This window comes from Sitophilus oryzae, unplaced genomic scaffold (assembly GCF_002938485.1).
Source record: "Sitophilus oryzae breed Bouriz unplaced genomic scaffold, Soryzae_2.0 scaffold_1396_pilon_pilon, whole genome shotgun sequence".
In the NCBI taxonomy this organism is placed as follows: domain Eukaryota; kingdom Metazoa; phylum Arthropoda; class Insecta; order Coleoptera; family Curculionidae; genus Sitophilus; species Sitophilus oryzae.
In genome coordinates this window covers 10486515-10505956 of record NW_022146055.1, presented here as the reverse complement: position 1 = coordinate 10505956, position 19442 = coordinate 10486515, and the positions used below count along the sequence as shown (strand labels likewise).

The 19442-nt window shown below is 32.3% G+C and overlaps 1 protein-coding gene across 1 annotated transcript in view; it reads left to right on the top strand.

Moving 5' to 3' along the window:
* Positions 1-872: 872 nt before the first annotated feature.
* Positions 873-19442, top strand: part of LOC115876027 (clathrin heavy chain) — a 29875-nt gene continuing 11305 nt past the window's right edge. The window contains exons 1-9 of the mRNA XM_030891697.1: positions 873-1101; positions 14590-14797; positions 14849-15047; positions 17835-17970; positions 18025-18153; positions 18206-18458; positions 18514-18710; positions 18766-18905; positions 19143-19440. Coding sequence (XP_030747557.1) covers positions 1054-1101; positions 14590-14797; positions 14849-15047; positions 17835-17970; positions 18025-18153; positions 18206-18458; positions 18514-18710; positions 18766-18905; positions 19143-19440 — 1608 coding nt within the window. The 5' untranslated portion in view covers positions 873-1053. The remainder of the gene's footprint in view (positions 1102-14589; positions 14798-14848; positions 15048-17834; positions 17971-18024; positions 18154-18205; positions 18459-18513; positions 18711-18765; positions 18906-19142; positions 19441-19442) is intronic.

Here is a 19442-nt window from a genome sequence, read left to right as displayed (position 1 = left end):
TGCGCATTGCAATCACCAGAGTGCTCTGTGTTGAATTGGCTCAAATTTGTTATCTGTGGTGGAGTCAGGGACGAGTATGTAATATAGTAGCACAGAATATCTTGCGTAGCTAGATATTCTGAGATAGTAGGTATATGATTATGATATATTAAAAATTGGTGAAAAATAAAATATATGTGAAAACTAAAAACAAAAATAGTAATTGTATAATAAAAAATAGTAAATGTCACCGACTAGTAACTCCTTGAAAAATCCGAAAGGGAAGAAGTAAGATCAGGGAACCTGCTATATATAACTTTACGTGTAAAAAACTATTTGTTACACGTAAAAAACTCTTTTTTGCACCCAAAAACTATTCTTTTACCCGTATAAAACTATTTGTTACACGTAAAAAACTATTTTTTTACGCGTAAAAAATATTTTTTTAATTTATATTACTTTTTCAACATTTCAAACTACACTTTATGCGCACAAGATGCGCACATAGTGCACACACACTTTTTTTTTAATTCGTTTGTATTTTTTACGTTTTCGCAAGCATTTCGCAAGATGTAAAAAACTAATGGTCTTAAAGGAAAAACATTAATTTCTAAAAATGAGCGAAGTTTTTCACTTTCTTTGGAAAATCTAAAATAAAACCGTTTCTTACGCGTAAAGAACTACCCACTTTTTTAAAGATTTATGGTTTTTGACATAGAATTAAAAATATAGTTTTTGACATGCTCAACCCATATTATACTTTCATTCTGTGGTTTACCTTTGCGTCAGGCTTCATTTTGATTGGCTATGAATATGGCACTTGTCACTTTTATGGTAAAATGATCATATGGAGAAATGCACCTTTCAACGTCGACTTTTTTAATTCATGAAAATTGTAAACTGGTCGGCCATGTTGAATGGGTGTGCATTTTGATCTGTCAACTCGTCAGTAACCTCTAGACTTAAAAAAAAATATTAAAATTGTATTTGGAAAAGTTTCAGTACTATCGCCCCGGTTTCTTCGGGTAAAGATTTACTTATAGTTGGTGTCACATCGTCGAAACAAGCGAAAAAATGACGCAGCCTACCTTGCTGCCTATAAGATTCCAAGAACATTTACAGGTAAGTGTCAAATACGCCCCCCGAAGATTTTATTTACAGCTGTAAATGATTTAAGGTGTAACTAAAGCATTCTAAAATTATTCTTCAATGTATACGCTTTATAAATGTTGTTTATTATATATTAAGCATTGAAAAAATCATTTTTTTTTAACCGGCAGGTAGTCATTTTGACATTCGATTTCTACGAATTAAAAGCGGGGGCAGATTTTTCTTCTTCCTATTGTTCCCTAAAATACAGGAGTATTATTTATAAAGTGTAATTTGTGTCTATTTATCAATTAACAGTGGTATACCAGTAATATTTTACATATAAGTAGGTAGTTAAAATAGGTCAAGCACAGGGTGTTTTATGGTATACCTAGGTACAGATATTTAAAATTCGCTGCTGGCCTAATATGACTAATCTGCTAATACCATAATAAATATACACTTTGAAATAGTTTTATATTAAAAATAATATATGTTTTTTTATTTTCTTTATTAGCCACCTGTCTATCCTTCTGTACCTATCCTTTGTGTTAAAAAAATAATGTTTATACCTCGGTTTCTATTCTCTGCTCGGTTTATACTACTTTTATTGATGCAAATTTTATGATAATAATATTCTGTTAATATAACATCCCTTATTATATATTTATACTTGTGGTTCAATAGCGTTTTAATATATCCTATAGGTAGTGTAAGTAATAAAAAAGAGAGAATAGTAATACAAATTCTGAAATAAAATCTGTCCAACCAAAGAAAGAAGGATTTCAATAGATATTACCTGTGATATCATAGGTAAATAAAATGACGTCAAATACCTTCCTACAATCTGATTTTGAATTAAAATGACGCAACTATTGTTATAGGTACCTAGGTATATTCTTTCTTTGGGCAAACTATCTACATCTACAAACAAAATACTTTTTCTGCAAATAATTTTGAGGTACTATAATTTAGAGATTGCAAATTTATTCACTTTTTAAATAACTGGTAATTGGTAATCTAAAACAGGAATTACCAGTAGGTATTTACCGTTTTATAAAAAAAATTGTGTATGCACTATGTGTCCATATTTGAAGTGAAACTTCTTACTTCCGTCTGTCCGTCTGAGGACTCCATTCGGGTATCTCTATCCACGTGCCGAGTTCCAATCGACCCATAATCCATAATTAAGAAAAATCCTGATGATTTCGTCCATTTAGAGGAATCGGTTCAAAACGTCGAGGACGTCATCCTGTAGCCCGTCTCCAATTAGGCCGAAATCGACCCACATTTTTCTTCAATATCGAATCCTTAGTCCCACCCTGATTAAGATGTAAACGAAACGTCGTATCCAACTTTGCAGGGTAGAACCTGGGCTGCATTTCCGCCTAGGCCTGCAAGGCCCAGGCCTAGGGGCCCAGCCAGCCTAGGGGCCCCATGCAATGAGCGGCGCGCAACTTTTATACTAAGGCTGGCAAAGGTTAGTCTTGGGTCGAGATTTCCGTATGTAAGAAGAGTACAATGGCGTTTATAATGTACTGAACAAAGAGAGAACAGTAAACACGTTGCCAAACGTATGAAATAAATAGAGAAACTGTGCTGTGCACATTGCTAAGAGACGTGGAAGGGGATATAGCAGATTTGTCGCAGTTGACCGGTCGACCCAATCAATACCCCTGTCAGTACTTAAAGTTCTAGGGAAAGGTCTACGTCATGCGTTCGGCTTCACGATTTTATTACGTCTCGTGATACTTGATTTGTTTATTTATTAATGAGTCGTTGTAATTTTCCCTATAGCTTGAATTTTTTTAAGTGCAAGCTAAAAACACATGCATTTTTGGTAAAAATAAGTGGAATTGAGTGGGTGTTCGATAGTGGTCGCGCTATGCTCTGTTCATCGTTGCCACTATCTGTTCGATAGTGGTCGCGGTGGTGCTGAAAATTGCTATGCTCTAAAAGTAAATGGATAGATTGTTTACAATTTTTGAATGGAAAAAACCTTGAAAATAAAAAAAAAAGATTCAATATCTAAAGGGGTTCTTGAGTTATGGCCTGTTATATGTTAAAAAGTTGAGTTTTTAAATTATCGCGATTACTGACGTTTTCTCGTTATAAAAAAATGACACCCAACGATATCCTTATAATTCCATTTCAGATACTCAGAAACATGTCTAATGATTTTATCTAGTTATTTCTTGAAAAAAAAAGTCTTTTAAAAATAAGCGGTTTGCGATCGTGATTTTACTTTACTTGATAGGGAAAGGCGTATCGGCAGCGCCGCAACAGCACACCGTCGCGCGTCGCGCGTCTCGTTTCTCTCACTCCGACTTAATAAGATCCCTATGCGATTTACTTCCACACATGTAAATGCCGACCCAAAAGTAACAGTTGCCAGCACGGTATATACGCTCAAAAGCCTGGCTTATCAAAACGCTTAAAGGTTAAAAGTTTAAAACGACATTATTTTTCACCGGTAAATTTCCAAATTGGCTATGACATGGGGGGGGGGCCCAAATGTCAAGTGCCTAGGGGCCCTGGATATCTAAGTCCGGCACTGGGTCGAACCGTGTGCATCGTCGCTCACGCCTACCCACGGAATTTAGTCGTGATCGGAAGACATCAACTTTTGGCGTTTCTTACGTCAAAACTAATAATTGTCACACTGACACGTGTCGTGTCGTATACGATCAAGTTGGCCTTGGTCCAATCTATCGACATACCAGATTTCATTTAAATCAGACAATTTTTTGATTTGATCCATTAATGGGAGTTTGTAGTGCACGAAACGTCAAAATATAACGAAAAGATCACAATACAATCTAAGATTCAGCCCCCCCCCCCCCTAACTCACATAGGGTCTACGACGCTGCAAAGACCCATATCAACTTCCTCCAATTAGTGTTTCCGTGTGTAGGCAGCTATTGACTTACCACACTAGCCCGTGTGTCAAGGCCGTGACCACGACACGGCCTTGAATTTTTACTCCCATCGCGCGTAAAGAAGTTTCACTTTAAAAATAAATGGGTATCTATAAAAGCTCCCGTATGATTGAAAAAAACGGAGTCCAGTTGGCTTAGAAATGAACATCGATGACATTCCCGATATAATTTTACATATATAAAATAACAGCGATCTTCAATCTTCATTTTATAGCCATCGCTGACGCCGTTTTTTTTTTCATATTGTACATTTATCAAATCCAATTTTATTATCACAAAAAAAATATTTTAACTGAAAACAATAGTAAAAATAATATTAAATGAAAATACCGTATGATCGACAAAAAACGGCGTCCAGTTTGCTGGGAAATGAACATCGATGACATTTCCCATATAAAATGACAGCGATCTTCATTCCATAGCCATCGCTGACGCCGTTTTTTCTCGATCATAGGGTACGAAATCCTATATTATTCGAAAAGTACTAATTGTATTGTAGGAACTTGTAACAAAACGCATTGTAAGAACATGTATAGTACAGTATAAAGAAATAATATTAGATTTTATTAGAAAATAGTTAACACAATAGGTACTATTTAAGTACTTATAATTTACTTAGCTTAGGTGTCTGAATAGTTAGTGAGTCTCTTCTCATTAACCTATTGACTGTGCTATTGATCTTTTGTTTATTGGATAAAACAAAACTCTTCGAGGCTATCAAGGCCTTGAATAGTACTGCGTTTGGGTTAATTTAGCTTCTGGTTTCTAGCCTAGTATATATTTATTTTTTTAACCGTTACTGCAATTACCATATTGTACTATAGAATAATAGAAACACTAATTATAGTATTATAGTAATGGAGGTAATATAATAGAAAATATATTTCTTAATATGTTATAGTTCTAAGGAAAAGTTACACTTTGGTTACACAGTGTGAACGACTAATTAAAATTATATTTTTATTTTCGTTGCAAGTCAACTACTTTTGCTGCATGTCATATTCTCTCGTCTCTACTCTGGTGTCTAATGACTAAAGCAAGGACAACTTTAATATGCACTTAACACTTTATCTCCTCCTCTGTAATTAAGCACAATATGTTAGGCTGATTGATTGATTATAGTAGACAATTATTAGGCAGATAAATAATCTAGTGATAAACCAACAGCAAAATTATCCCTTGACTAATTTCTAGTTCGTGAATTTTAACCTTTATAATTTTTTCATGTAAGTATTGTAAAACTTAAAGTATTGTTAGTCTGTTCTGCAAGCGAATGGATAATTTCGACAGGCGACGCAAGACGTTAAAAAATGACGAAAAATACAATCTACGTTGGTGAGACTATATCGATATATTTAAAGAAATAAAACTCCTCTCAATTCATTAGTCTTCTGACAACTTCTGATAACTTCTGATGTTATTAACCCAATATATTAATATACAGGGTGAGTCTTAAATAAGTGCAAATATTTTCAGTGGTGGTATATTTCCACCCCAGGAACACGTCTATGAGGTTTTTTTTTCTAAAAAAAGATTTTGAAAGTCGTGTATTTTCTTTTAAATTTCCCTTTTTTAATTATATTTTTCGAAAACTTAACTGCCCGTTCACCGCAAATTTTCCCCCACGGTATAGTTTCTTAATCTTACGGCCTTACTCTATGGTTACGGCAATAAAAGGGATGCAAATACAGAAAATTCCGGTGGCTCTCAAAATTTAAAAAAAATAATTTTTTTTTTAAATTTTCAAACTAAATAACTCTGTTATTTTGGACTTATCTGAAAAATGGTAGAGAAATATGTTTCTTTTATCGAGATCTACCAGCCTTGAAAATATTTACACTTATTTAAGACGCACCCTGTATAAATAAATTACAAATAAGGACTTGATTGTAATGTTTTTTTTTAAATAATACACCTTTTGGAGTTATCATGATTGAGATACATTTCTGATAATTATATCTGTTTCACGGTGAAAGTTTCACGTGTCTTGTTTAAATGGTGATATTTATGCTCTATAGAGAAATCCAGAAATATTAAAGTCGCTAACGATATACGCAATGCTTTGTTTCATTCTTAGTTTCATTAGTATTATAGGTCCATCCAAAAAATGGCAAAGAAATACAATCTGGCTACTTCTGAATTAAAATGTCACTTAACTGTTACTGTCATACATTCTCTCGTTAGGCAGACTATATCGAATATCGATTTATTTGGATTTATTTTACGCAATCAATGTTGCATGTATTTTCTTGAAATGGTGATATTTATTTTCTATAAATCCAGAAGCATGAACGCCGCTAACGACATATGCAATGCTTTGTTTCGTCAATGTTATAGGTGAGGTTGCTTTAAAATATAGTCGTATTTTAGTCAGTACTATGTATTATCATTTTCAGCTATTGCCAAGCTTTTTGGCTGCCAAAGAATTTCATTATTAAATTTGCACGGATGTCTATTTACTAGTAGAGTCGTAATTTGCTTCGCATATTATTGACGGCTGTTATTGATATAATTTTTCTTTTTAATCTTTACCTAATGTATATCTCAGAACAGGACCCGTTATAGGATTTCTAATTTACCACCATGACAGTACAATTTAAATACGATACGTATAGGTTTTTACATCATTTTGTAGGAAAACATTCATTTTATATATTTACACAATGATTAATTGGCAAATATAAATATTAGGTACCCATTTACGACCGAGACATAAAAACAAATAATAATATGGAATAAAAATAAGCAATATGTTAACTGTAAATAATTTTATAATTCTAATTGATGACATGCTTACTATAACATCTATATAATCTATACTAATATATAAAATCCTTAAGTGACTGACATACTGATTAATCACGATCCTGCTCAAACCACTCAACGTAAGAAGCTCAATTTTGGCATACAGGTTGATTCTAGGGTGTAGAGGTTCGATAAGAAGGGATTTTTTGAAATTCCAGTTCCAAGGGGGTGAAACCAACCCTCAAATATTACAATATTTTTTATTTAAAATACGGCCAAGTTTTCGAAAAATCTGGTCATTGATTAATCACGATCCTGCTTAAAGCGCTTGACGTAAAAAGCTGATTTTTGGAAAACAGCTTGACTTTAGGGTGTAGAGGTTCGATAAGAAGGGATTTTTCGAAACTCGAATTCTAATGAGGTGAAACTATCCCTCAAATATGAAAATATTTTTTATTTAAAAACCGGTGAGTTTTTCGAAAAAACTCTTAAACACGTATATTTTATTTTGTTGTTTTACATATTTTACGATTTTTTATAAATTTATACAGGTTGTTTCATAAAATATGACCATTGAGTAATCACGATTCTGCTTAAACTGCTTGACGTTTAAAGCTGATTTTTGGCAAACGGATTGACTGTGGGGTGTAGAGGTTCGATAAGGAGGGGTTTCTCGAATCTCAAATTCCAAGAGGGTGAAAACGCCCCTCAAATATTAAAATATTTGTTATTTAAAAAACGGTTAGTCTTTCGGGAAAACGCTTGGACAAGCATAATTTATTTGTTTTTTTTTACATCATATAGGGTGTTCCAAAAAGCTTATTTTAAAACTTAAGCTTTTTTAAACTGCTTGACGTAAAAAAACTTATTTTTGGCAAACAGATTTTTCGAAAGTCAAAAAAAAAGTATCCAACGAAATGAAACTACCCCTCAAATTTTACCAAGTTATATAATAATATCGCCATATTATTTTTTCTCATGCTGACATAAATGTGAGAAAATTTTATCCAGTTTGTATGTTAATGGAAATTCTTGCTTTGCTTTATCATCACCATTATAAATGATTAATTCGACGCGAACGAAGTCGCTTGTACACGCTAGTATCTTTGTAATTCAATAGAATTTCATGTTTTTCTTGGATATAAAGGGTCTGTTCTATGCCGGAAGCACTGCGACATTTAAGGTCTATTATGTTTGTCCCTTTTTTTTTGTCTGCACCCATTTTCTTATCTACATATACCTGTGACACGCACCCAGGCACGGCGGCGCAGGCACTTTATGGGAGGGCAGCGGTTCCAGCAGTTCCTCCAAGCGTGTGCTGTTTCAGGATCTTTATCACAGAGTCAACTGCAAAGACTTCCTTAATACAATATTATGGTTGTTCAAGTGGCGCTTGTCTGCTATATAATCTTGTCCTGTCAAAAGATCTGTGATAATCCGCAATTTATTCCTGCTGAGCATTAGCAGTGTCTTTGTGGTTTTAGAATTTCGTCTTTGGATGATTGCCTTGTTATACCTGAATTTCCCTGATCCCACATAGCCTTGCCTTGCTAGTTCGTCGGCTAATTTGTTGCCATGGATACCGCTATGGTCCGACTTCCAGAATTTTTTAATTCTGGTCCATTCTGCCAGAGTTCCAACTCCATCCAAGCATTCCCGCATGAGTCTCGTCGATACCATTAAGCTCATGAGTCCCTTACTCTCTGACCATATATTGAACTTTCCACATTAAGCTTGAAAAGAAATATAACTTAATTTAAAGACATTATTAAGTATATGGTGCCCGGTGGCGTAGAGGTACAGGCTCTCGTCTACCAATCTCAAGGTTATGGGTTCGAATCCCACACCCGGCATTTCATCAGCCGACAATTTTTATTTTAATATGTTAATTCTTGGGTACCTAGGTCGACTCAGCCTTAAAATGAGTACTTGGGATTCACAATCCTGAGGTAATAATAGGCGGTTGAAGCGTAGTGCTAGCTACATTACCTTCCTTGTATACCGAACGGCTCTAGCATGGCAAGCTGTACCTTGCTACTCCCAAGGCGTTAAACTCTATATACGGGAGCTATTATTATTATATATGTCTCAGCTCGTGTCATAGTTTTTGTTACCATACTCCTCCGAGACGGGTTAACCGATTTTGATGAAATTTTATATGTATATTCAATAGGTCTGAGAATAGGTAGTTATCTATTTTTTATACCCCTAAATCCAAATTTTTATTTTTTGGATATTTTTTTAATGTAGCATTAAAAATACGTACCCTAAATTTCCACCCTTCTACCATCAACCCCTATTTTTTAATAGCGATATTGGTAATTCAATAATTTTTAACCCCGGTCGATAACGCCCCGGTCAATTATCACTTGATTAGTTATCCCCCCCAGGCGTAATCATAGCAATAATTTATATGGCAAAACAACGTTTGCCGGATCAGCTAGTGATATACAGGGTGTCCCAGGCTGAGCGTGCATTAGAAGTTTCTAGAGAACTACAATATCTAGATCGGAGATTTTTTGCACATCATTGTTTCACAACTATAGTCTGTCCAACGAGAAGATCCTTGACAGTGATAGATGTGTCTGTCATTTTAATTTCAAAGTAGTTTATTTTATTTTACAAAGAAATAAGTTGGTACAACTGGAACGCATAGCAGGAAATATTTAAAATTTGATTGACAAGATGACAAGTGATTACTTCAAAATATTGTGAAAAAAACTGTATAAAACTGAAAAAATGTAATCGAGTTATTTTATTTAATAAAAACGGTATGTGTTAATACAAAACAAACAAGAACAAGACACTACATACCAAAAAAATATGAAAAAGAACTATTTTTTACTTTCAAGCTTTATGAAACTACCCGCATTTATGATTATACTTATCAATATAACTTATGTACAAATACAAATTTGTAATATTCCACAGGAATAAATAAAACAACATAGGTAAATAAAACAAACTATTTTATTAATAATAACACCTACCAAATTTTATACCTTAAAGATTGATTAATTAACTTTAATCTTAATTTTTTTAAACCAGTACCTTTTGACATTATTTTTCTGCAGTACTAAAATCCATTATTTACCTATCGTGTGATGTCGATATTTTACAGCTACTCCAGTTTTTAGTATGTGTTTAGTTCGATCCACGGGGGTGTCACTTGTATGGGAAAACAGGCAACAGTCAAATTTAAACGTGCCAGGACCAACGACAAAGAAAGCAACATCTGCCAGGCATTGGCTTTCTTTGTCACTCACATTGCTTAAATCATGATACCGCGGCCATTTTGTCAACAAAGAAGCTGGCCGGGCTGTCCTGGCAAGTGATTTAAAACAATTTTGCTTTTTACAATATTAAATTACCATTTGGATGTATTTAATGCGATTATTCAATTAACTGGTAAGTCAGAAATTACACACAAATACTTTATTCGTAAATACAACTAAGATGTAAACGTAGTTTTGTATTTTTAGATTTCAACTTTTGCAAAGACCCGCCGATAGAACTTGCCTGGCAGCGTACCTGTTTAACTAGACGTATTATTTCCTGATAATAATATCAAAACACGTAAGTACCTCTATAATTTATGATGACAAATGATTTTGATTATGTTTTATGTTATTTAAATACTTTCTAACCTCAAATAATAGTAAGATCCTTGTTTATATCGCACAGCCCGTTCAAAACTGTATTGTCTTCAAAAAATGTTTACAAAACAAACAATTATTACAAAAACAATGTCCTTTTAATCTGATTTATACCTCAGAAGGATGCCAGTAAAATTTTATTAAATCAACATTATATTATTTGGCCATTAATATCCAAAAAGGAGCATATTGCCTTAACTTAAATTTTCTTTTACTTCTCTTGACAATGTTCTCTATATTCTCTATTTTGAGTTAGTAAACTTTTGAACGGGATGTGCGATATATAAAATACATAATATATCCAAGGGTATGATCTGATAAAAGTATTTTTTGATGCATTTTTTGGTTTTTTATGCACGTTGGCTTGGTTTATGTTTTATTCAGCTTATATTTATTTGTATAACAGTTTTTTGCCTTTGGAATGGCATGCATTGAGGCTAGATAGTGTTTCATTAGATCATTAAAGGAATTTAAATTAGCATATATTTTTTGTCATATTAGTGTGTTATCATGATACAGGTAGTTGTATTATAGTGCCTTATGCATGTTATTTACCTATTATATACTTATGTAATGTATTATCAGTAAATAGATGATAACATACTACTAAAATGTCTTTTTAATAGTATGTTTATCTTTCCAATTCACTAGTTATTTGCAAAATGTATTTTGAACTAATTTAAGTCATTAATTGATCATCTTTCTTTTTCAGGTTCCGGGATATTCTTTTCATTGTTAAAAAAATATATATATTTCAATATTATTGTAATATAAATCGCAGCTCTAAAAATAAATGATATTGTTTACTAATGTGTAATTTATTTACTATGAATTTTCTCTGAAAATAATAAGTCTTTAATAATATCATTGATTTGCTGTGTAAAGTTAATAGACATATTTTTAATACATTAAATTATATTAAAGTAATAAAAATATGTTTATTAACTTTTTAAACAGTAAGTCAGTGATACTTATAAAAATATTTTTTTTTAAATTTCCCCTCTTTTAAGCCCCGACCCTCCAATTCCCCTCAATTTAGCTAGTACTGCCAGGCGACACCAGGTGGCGTCTGTTTCCATTTTTTAACATGAAGTTAGCATTTCTTTAATGTACCTATTCTCTGGTTCGATCCTTCTACCATATACGAGATGCACTTATCTACGACGAGATGGTATACGAACTTTAATGATGGTAACTTTATTGGCGTATAACACTTTCTGCCTGGGCAACGAGTATTAACCATAAACTGTGCTCTGGGTCTACAGTTAATTTTCACTCGATTTTTCCTCCACTTGACTTCAAAAGACACAAAACACACGTAATAATACGTATCAAAATGCATCATCTTCCAAAACGCAGGGTATTTAACAAAACTTGACACAAAATTATAACCTATAATTTGGCAAGACTTTGACAAGCGTCAAAAATGACAAAAATCTAAAGGCGAGTTCATACGCATCGGCGTCCGTTTATCGTTCATCGTTCCGTCAAACCAATAAAATTGAAATACGATCTGTCATTTTTAAATAAACCAATAAAACTGGTTAAAAACAACAAGACACGACGTATGACGGATTTATATTTAAACCCATCCATAGATAACTTAAAAATTATTAGAAACTTTTTTTAGTAAAATAAATAGATTGGTATGGGACGTCATCTGCTTTTCTTCTGTCATCGTCTGTCGAAATCTTACCTGAGAAAAAAAACAGAGTATAGATCTATCGATTAAAAATATTTTTAATATGGCGGCACTTCCGGAAATACCGGAAGTTGACAGCAACTTTCTTATTTTAAATGGGTGCCCCCATTTTTTATTACATACTTAAATTCTCTGTAAAATTTTATGAATTTTGATATTAAATACTCTATACCTAGCATTAATAGATTTTGAGAAAAAAATATTTAAAATTTTTTGGAGGAAAAAAAACCGCCTGTCAAAAATATGTGTATAGCCTAAACGTCAAATGTAGTGATTACCACAGCCACTGTTCCATGAAGAGAAGGCATGTGGCTATCTATTTCAAAAATTAAATTCTTCGAATGCAAATACGTTATTTTTAAACGTATTTGTTCCAATGTCATATAATAATGACAGTAGCTGTCATGGAATTGAGCGATTAAAAAATTATCAGAAATCATTTTTTTCGAATGGAATCGTATATTTGGAATTAAAGCGTATATTTTTCTTGATTTTAACCAGTAGCCTTGATTTAACCAGTAGCCAATGCTTTGAAATTCGTTACTTTTTGACTATACATGTTCCTATTCTTAAAATAAATCGTTTTTTAGTTTTAAAGCGAATATTTTTCTCGATTTTAACGAGTAGTTTATGACTTTAAACGTTAAGTGATGTAAAACAAATGATCTGGCCATGTCATATTGTGAGACTTTGTTCAAAAAACAGCATCATTTTCGAGCCAACTTCGCAACGGTTTTTTTTTTCGATCATACGGAATATTATTAATAATATCAACTATTAGATATCACTAAACAGCGAAAATAAGAGATATACACTTTTTAAGTTAAAATTATTTTTTTTAAATATCTCTTAAGGAGGCAATATTTATAATACAGAAAATTCCACACTTGTAATGTTTAACCAATCAAAAGGTGTTTTTTTGGCAAATCACCATGGCAACCGATAAATTTTAGTGAAAATTTTTTCCTTGTGGGTACCCAACAGCGAATTAGACTGGAAATTTTTTGACGTTTATAATGACAGAATATCTTTTTGAGAGTCTGGTTTTATTAGATTATTATGATTTTTGAAGATTCTGACTTTGACAAGAGAAAATTATTTCTGTTTTTGTTTGCCGTTGTTCTTAGCGACCGCTATAGCAGCGCCAGATCGCGTATAACGGTCGCGACCCAAAATAATTTCGCGACCTAAAATTTTTACGGGCTTTCCAATCTAAACTTGTTGCATTTATCTATGTTGACAGCTTCAAAACTGAAATAGTTTTTAGTAGGATGTTTTTAGGTTTGGGTGTCACTTAGTTGTCATAGTAACTAAATAATCAATTCGACCAAAAATCGAAAAATACATTTTAATCTTTATTTTAATTATTTAATTTTCAAACACAATTTGGTGTGGAATTTTCTTACCGAATACCACACGAGGTCAAAGTAAATCCGGAAATTTTTTCGAGCTCATGAATATTTTGCAAATTATCCCGAGTCGAAGACGAGGGATAATTTTCTAAAAATATTCATGAGCGTAATGAAAAATGAAAATTTCATGAAAAATATTCATTAAAAAAATTGAAATAATTTGACCTCTAGTGGTATTACCACGGTATTACTAGTGAAAAATCAAATAATTCGTTTTGTGGCAAATGGAAATAAATTGTCTATTGGACACTTAATGTCAAAGGAAGCTAGATAAAATCAAGAAAAATATACTTTTTCATACCAAATCTTAAATAACTTAAAAACGATTTATTTTAGGTATAGGAACATGTATACTCAAAAAGTAACGAATTTGAAGACCTTTTCAGTAATGAAATAAAAAAAGTGGATTTCCATTTGAAAAAAAAATGATTTCTGATAATTTTTTAATCGCCAAACCAATCCATGACAGCTGCCGCCATTATTATATGACATTTGAACAATTTAATTTTTGAAATAGCTAGCCACATGTCTTCTCTTTATGTCACAGTGGCTGTGCTAATGACTAAATTTGACTTACTATAGGCTATACATTTTTTTTTGGCAGGTGGTTTTTTGGTCCAAAAATTTTAAATATTTTTTTTTCTCCAAAACCGTTAATCTTAGGTATAGAGTGTTTAACATCAAAAGTCATAAAATTTTACAGAGAATTTAAGTATGTAATAAAAAATGGGGGCACCCATTTAAAATAAGAAAGTTGCTGTCAACTTCCGGTATTTCCTGAAGTGCCGCCATATTGAAAATATTTTTAATCGATAGATCTCGTTGTAAAACAATGATGTGCAAAAAATCTCTGATCTAGATAATGTGGCTCTCTAGAAATTTTTAATGCACGCTCAGCCTGGGACACCCTGTATAGATTTTTAAAATATAGACAAATGATGCTTTGAAAAACCTTCAGTACGTTGGTGCGTACAAAAAGGGGGGCCGATTGGCCAGAAACGAAATATTTTTAAATTTTAATGATAGAAATTAACAAGTTATATTAAATAATCGAATTTATTTTACAGCTTACCAATATTGGTATAAATGTCGCCAATATTTCGTTTGCAACTCTCACCATGGAGAGTGACAAATTTATTTGTGTGCGGGAAAAAGTTGGAGAGACATCACAAGTCGTTATTGTTGATATGGCAGACACGGCTAGTCCAATACGTAGGCCTATCACAGCTGAGAGTGCCATTATGAATCCAGCGTCAAAAGTTATCGCTTTAAAAGGTAAAATATAAATGACTTAAGTTTAATTAAATTTTAAAAATTAATTGCTAGGTAAAGCGGGAGTAGAAGCTCAGAAAACGTTGCAGATATTTAATATCGAAATGAAGTCAAAAATGAAAGCTCATACAATGAACGAAGATGTCATATTTTGGAAATGGATTAGCCCAAATACTTTGGCCTTGGTTACAGAGACATGCGTTTTTCACTGGTCCATGGAGGGTGATTCCACACCTGTTAAAATGTTTGATAGGTAAGTGTTAATCTGCGTTAAATAATTTAATCCTTTGTTTACATTTTACTTATATACCTACACCCAGAAGAAAAAAACGCAACGGAGAATTTTTTAGTCAAGTTTAAAGTGTTTTTAGCTCTATTTTCATGATTTTTTTAGCAAACTGTATATATACAGGGTGGTCCGAATTGTATTCCGGAAACTTCGGCAGCATATTCTGCAGACAAAAATAAGTAAAAATGTTCTTATAAATGTATGTCCTAAAATTCTTAGTTTTGGAGATACCGGGTGGAGAAGTTTAATTTTTATTTCGATTTTTTTAAAATAGTTTCTGAAGTAATGTCAATATTTGGATGAAACTTGGTGTCTGGGAGTTTTTTTACGTGAGAAATTTGATTTTGATGTCAATATGACTCTTATTTGTAGGGGGCGCCACCTACATGTGTTTTAACTGTTTTGAAGAGTAATACCTTTTCGTCCGTACCTGTATAAAACTACTGAGTGAAAAAATATAAATTTCCGTGATTTTTTACGTAAAAAATATCTCTTTTACGTAAAAAAATGCTACGAGCAACTGTTCTCAAGAAATTTAGAACGGAAATGGTCAATACATGTCACTATTGATAAAAAATAAACACTTTGAGTAGATAGTTATTTGACTGAAATAATAAATTTGTGAAATTTTTATTTTTTTTTTAAATTAATCATAATTGTTTTGCGAAAAAATGATGAGAAAGAATTGTTGGCACAAAAACATTTCAAATTTATGATTTCAGTCTAATAACTATTTAGTTAACATGTTTAATGCATGTCAATGATGGCAAGTATTGATAATTTTGATTCTAAATATCTCGAGAACCTTTACTCGTAGTGATTTTTACCAAGAAACCTTTTTTACGTAAAAACTGTCGTAAATATATATACTTTTTTACTCATTAGTTTTATACAGGCACAGACGGAAATTTATTACTCTTCAAACGAGTTAAAAAATATATAGGTGGCGCCCTTTACAAGTAGGAGTTATATTGACATCAAAATCAAATTTCTCATATTAAAAAACTACCAGACACCAATTTTCGTCCAAATATTGACGTTACTTCATAAATTATTTGAAAAAAATCGAAATAAAGATGCAACTTCTACACCCTGTAACTTCGAAACTAAGCATTTTAGGGCATACATTTATACGAACTTTTTTACTTATTTTTATCTGCAGAATTTGCTGCCGAAGTTTCCGGAATACGGTTTGGTTCAATCTGTATAAATCTATCAACTTTAATACATAAACTCAGTTTTTTTCATAAACTTTGGTATTCGGCTTATTATAGAGGGTTAATTGTAGGGTTAATTTTTACCTTAACTTTAAAACACCCTGTGCAATAATTTCGTGAATAACTTGTCCTAAAACATTATTTTTCGATCAGAACCATGTCTCCTAAGCATTTACTTTTTTGACTCATGTCAAGACATGTCTTGGTTTTATATTTTTAAGACCGAAATGAACTTGCCAACAAGTATTTGCAATTTTTTCAACAATCATTAGTTTGTAATGTTATTTTTTAATATCACGAGATGACTTTAGTGACTATTGTCGTAATGTCATCTCGACACTGATTAAAACTCTATATTAAAATTTAAAAAACGTTAAAATGTAACGATACATGCTTGGTTTTATTAAATATTAGTAACACTAGCAGAACTGAGGCTATTAAAAAAATAACTGTTTAACTAACTATACAAACAAACAAAAAGTTTGTAAAAATACTCTAATACTTTGCATTGCCTCCCACGGCTGCTATAACTGTCTGCAGACGTCGGTTCATACTGTTAATGATGCTGCAAATATATTTTGTTTATTTTCATCCTTCTTCAAAGACCAAACGAATATTCATAATTTCGGCCATCTTCAACAAAGTCAGTGACTTTAGCACAGTCTTCGACACTAATATTCAATCATACACAACAGTAATCATCAAAGCCACCTCGTTAAAATGAAGAATAACATCAAAAAGTCTTGATAATTGAAAAAATTGCAAAATGTGTGTGGCAAGTTAATTTTACTCTAAAAAATTAACAAAGGCATGTGTTGACATGAGGCAAAAATATTCAGGAGACATGGTTCTGACCGAAAATGAATGTTTAGGAAAATTTGCACACGAAATTATTGCATAGGATGTTTTAAAGATAGGGTAAAAAACAACTCTTCGATTAACCCTGTATAGTGTCAAATACTAAAGTTTATAATAAACTGAGTGTGAATTAAAGTTGATATATTTATATATGTCGTAGTTTCATAGTATATTCCGTCTTTTCACGAAGAGCTTAGTCACTTAATGAAAAAAACTAACCTAATAACATAACTAGCCTGCTAACCTAACCGACGCTTCATGAGGTGACTAGGATCTTCACGAAAAGACGGCATACACTATGTAACTACGACATATACACTTTGCTAAAAAAAATCAAGGAAATAGAGCTAAAAATAAAAAAAATATATATATAACATTTTAAACACACAACCAGACCAAAATTTTTTCAGTTGCGTTTTATTTGCATCTGGGTGTAGTTCTTCTCGCATAATTTTACGTCTTTTTGACTTTTGACATCGTGTACAATGATGTTATGGCTCATACAAAAAATCTTAATGGAGACAAGCTGTTCTGAAGTGAAGGTTGCATTAATTTGCCTTATATTGTTGTATATAATATTTTTCTATATAATTATAATTGTTTCAAACATGTTTTAATATATGTTATATTTTATCAGACTTTTACACCAGAAATGTATCACTTTTTTGTTTTTTAGACATTCATCACTTAATGGCTGTCAAATTATAAACTATAGAACAGATCCAAAACAAAACTGGTTGCTTTTAGTTGGAATTAGTGCTCAGCAATCTCGCGTTGTTGGAGCTATGCAGCTATACTCAGTAGAAAGAAAAGTTAGTTTGGGGTTATAATTTATTTACATAATTTATTTTAATGTCAATTTCTAGTGTTCCCAGCCTATTGAAGGCCATGCAGCATCTTTTGCAACCTTCAAAATCGATGGAAATCCAGAGCCTTCAACACTGTTTTGTTTTGCTGTAAGAGCAGCTCAAGGAGGAAAATTACACATTATTGAAGTATGTTCTTATGCATTTTACTTAAACAAATTTAATAGGTTTTTATTCTTAGGTTGGTCAGAGTCCACCCGGCAATCAACCTTTTCCAAAGAAAACTGTTGATGTTTTCTTTCCGCCTGAAGCCCAAAATGATTTTCCAGTAGCCATGCAAGTCTCGACTAAATACGACGTAATCTATTTGATTACTAAATACGGTTACATCCATATGTATGATATTGAGAGCGCAGTTTGCATTTACATGAACAGAATTTCAAGCGAAACTATCTTTGTTACTGCTCCTTATGAAACCACTGGCGGAATTATCGGTAAATATTAATAAGTGATTTTAATAACCGTGTAATTTAATAATTTTAATTTTAGGCGTCAACAGAAGAGGTCAGGTGCTGTCTGTGTCTGTAGACGAAGAGAATATAATTCGATATGTAAATCAAATATTACACAATCCTGATTTGGCCTTAAGACTGGCCACTCGTAATAATCTTTCGGGCGCCGAAGAGCTTTTCGTTAATAAATTCCAGTTGCTCTTTCAAAATGGACAATATACTGAAGCGGCTAAAGTATATATTTCTTTACTAATTAGTTACAACTTTTGTTAAAGTTTATCTTTTTAAGGTGGCTGCAAATGCACCTAAAGGAATTTTACGAACTCCCGCAACCATTCAAATGTTCCAACAAGTTCCAACACAAGCTGGACAGAATAGCCCTCTTCTACAGTATTTTGGAATTCTATTAGATCAAGGACAGTTAAATAGGTGTGTATTAATTAATAGTTTATTTCTTGGAATTTTTTTACGGGTTGATTTAAAGCATAAATATAGTCTGTTCAGCCATCGTCCAACCTTACGTCATCATTATTTATCACTACGTACCCGGTATAGTAGAGTACACTTAATTTAAAGTATAATATCGATTTATGTATATTGATTTGTTATTAGTTATTAAAATTGTAAAAAATATATTTATAAAATAAAATAATTTTTTGTTTATAGATATGAATCATTAGAGCTCTGCAAACCCGTGTTATTACAAGGTCGTAAACAGCTACTGGAAAAATGGCTGAAAGAAGATAAATTGGAATGTTCAGAAGAATTAGGAGATTTGGTAAAGCAAGTTGATCCCACATTGGCTCTTTCTGTCTATCTAAGAGCCAATGTTCCTGCAAAAGTAATTCAGAGCTTTGCGGAAACAGGACAGTTCCAAAAAATTGTGCTTTATGCAAAAAAAGTTTCTTACACGCCCGATTACATATTTCTGTTACGTCAAGTAATGAGGACCAATCCAGAACAAGT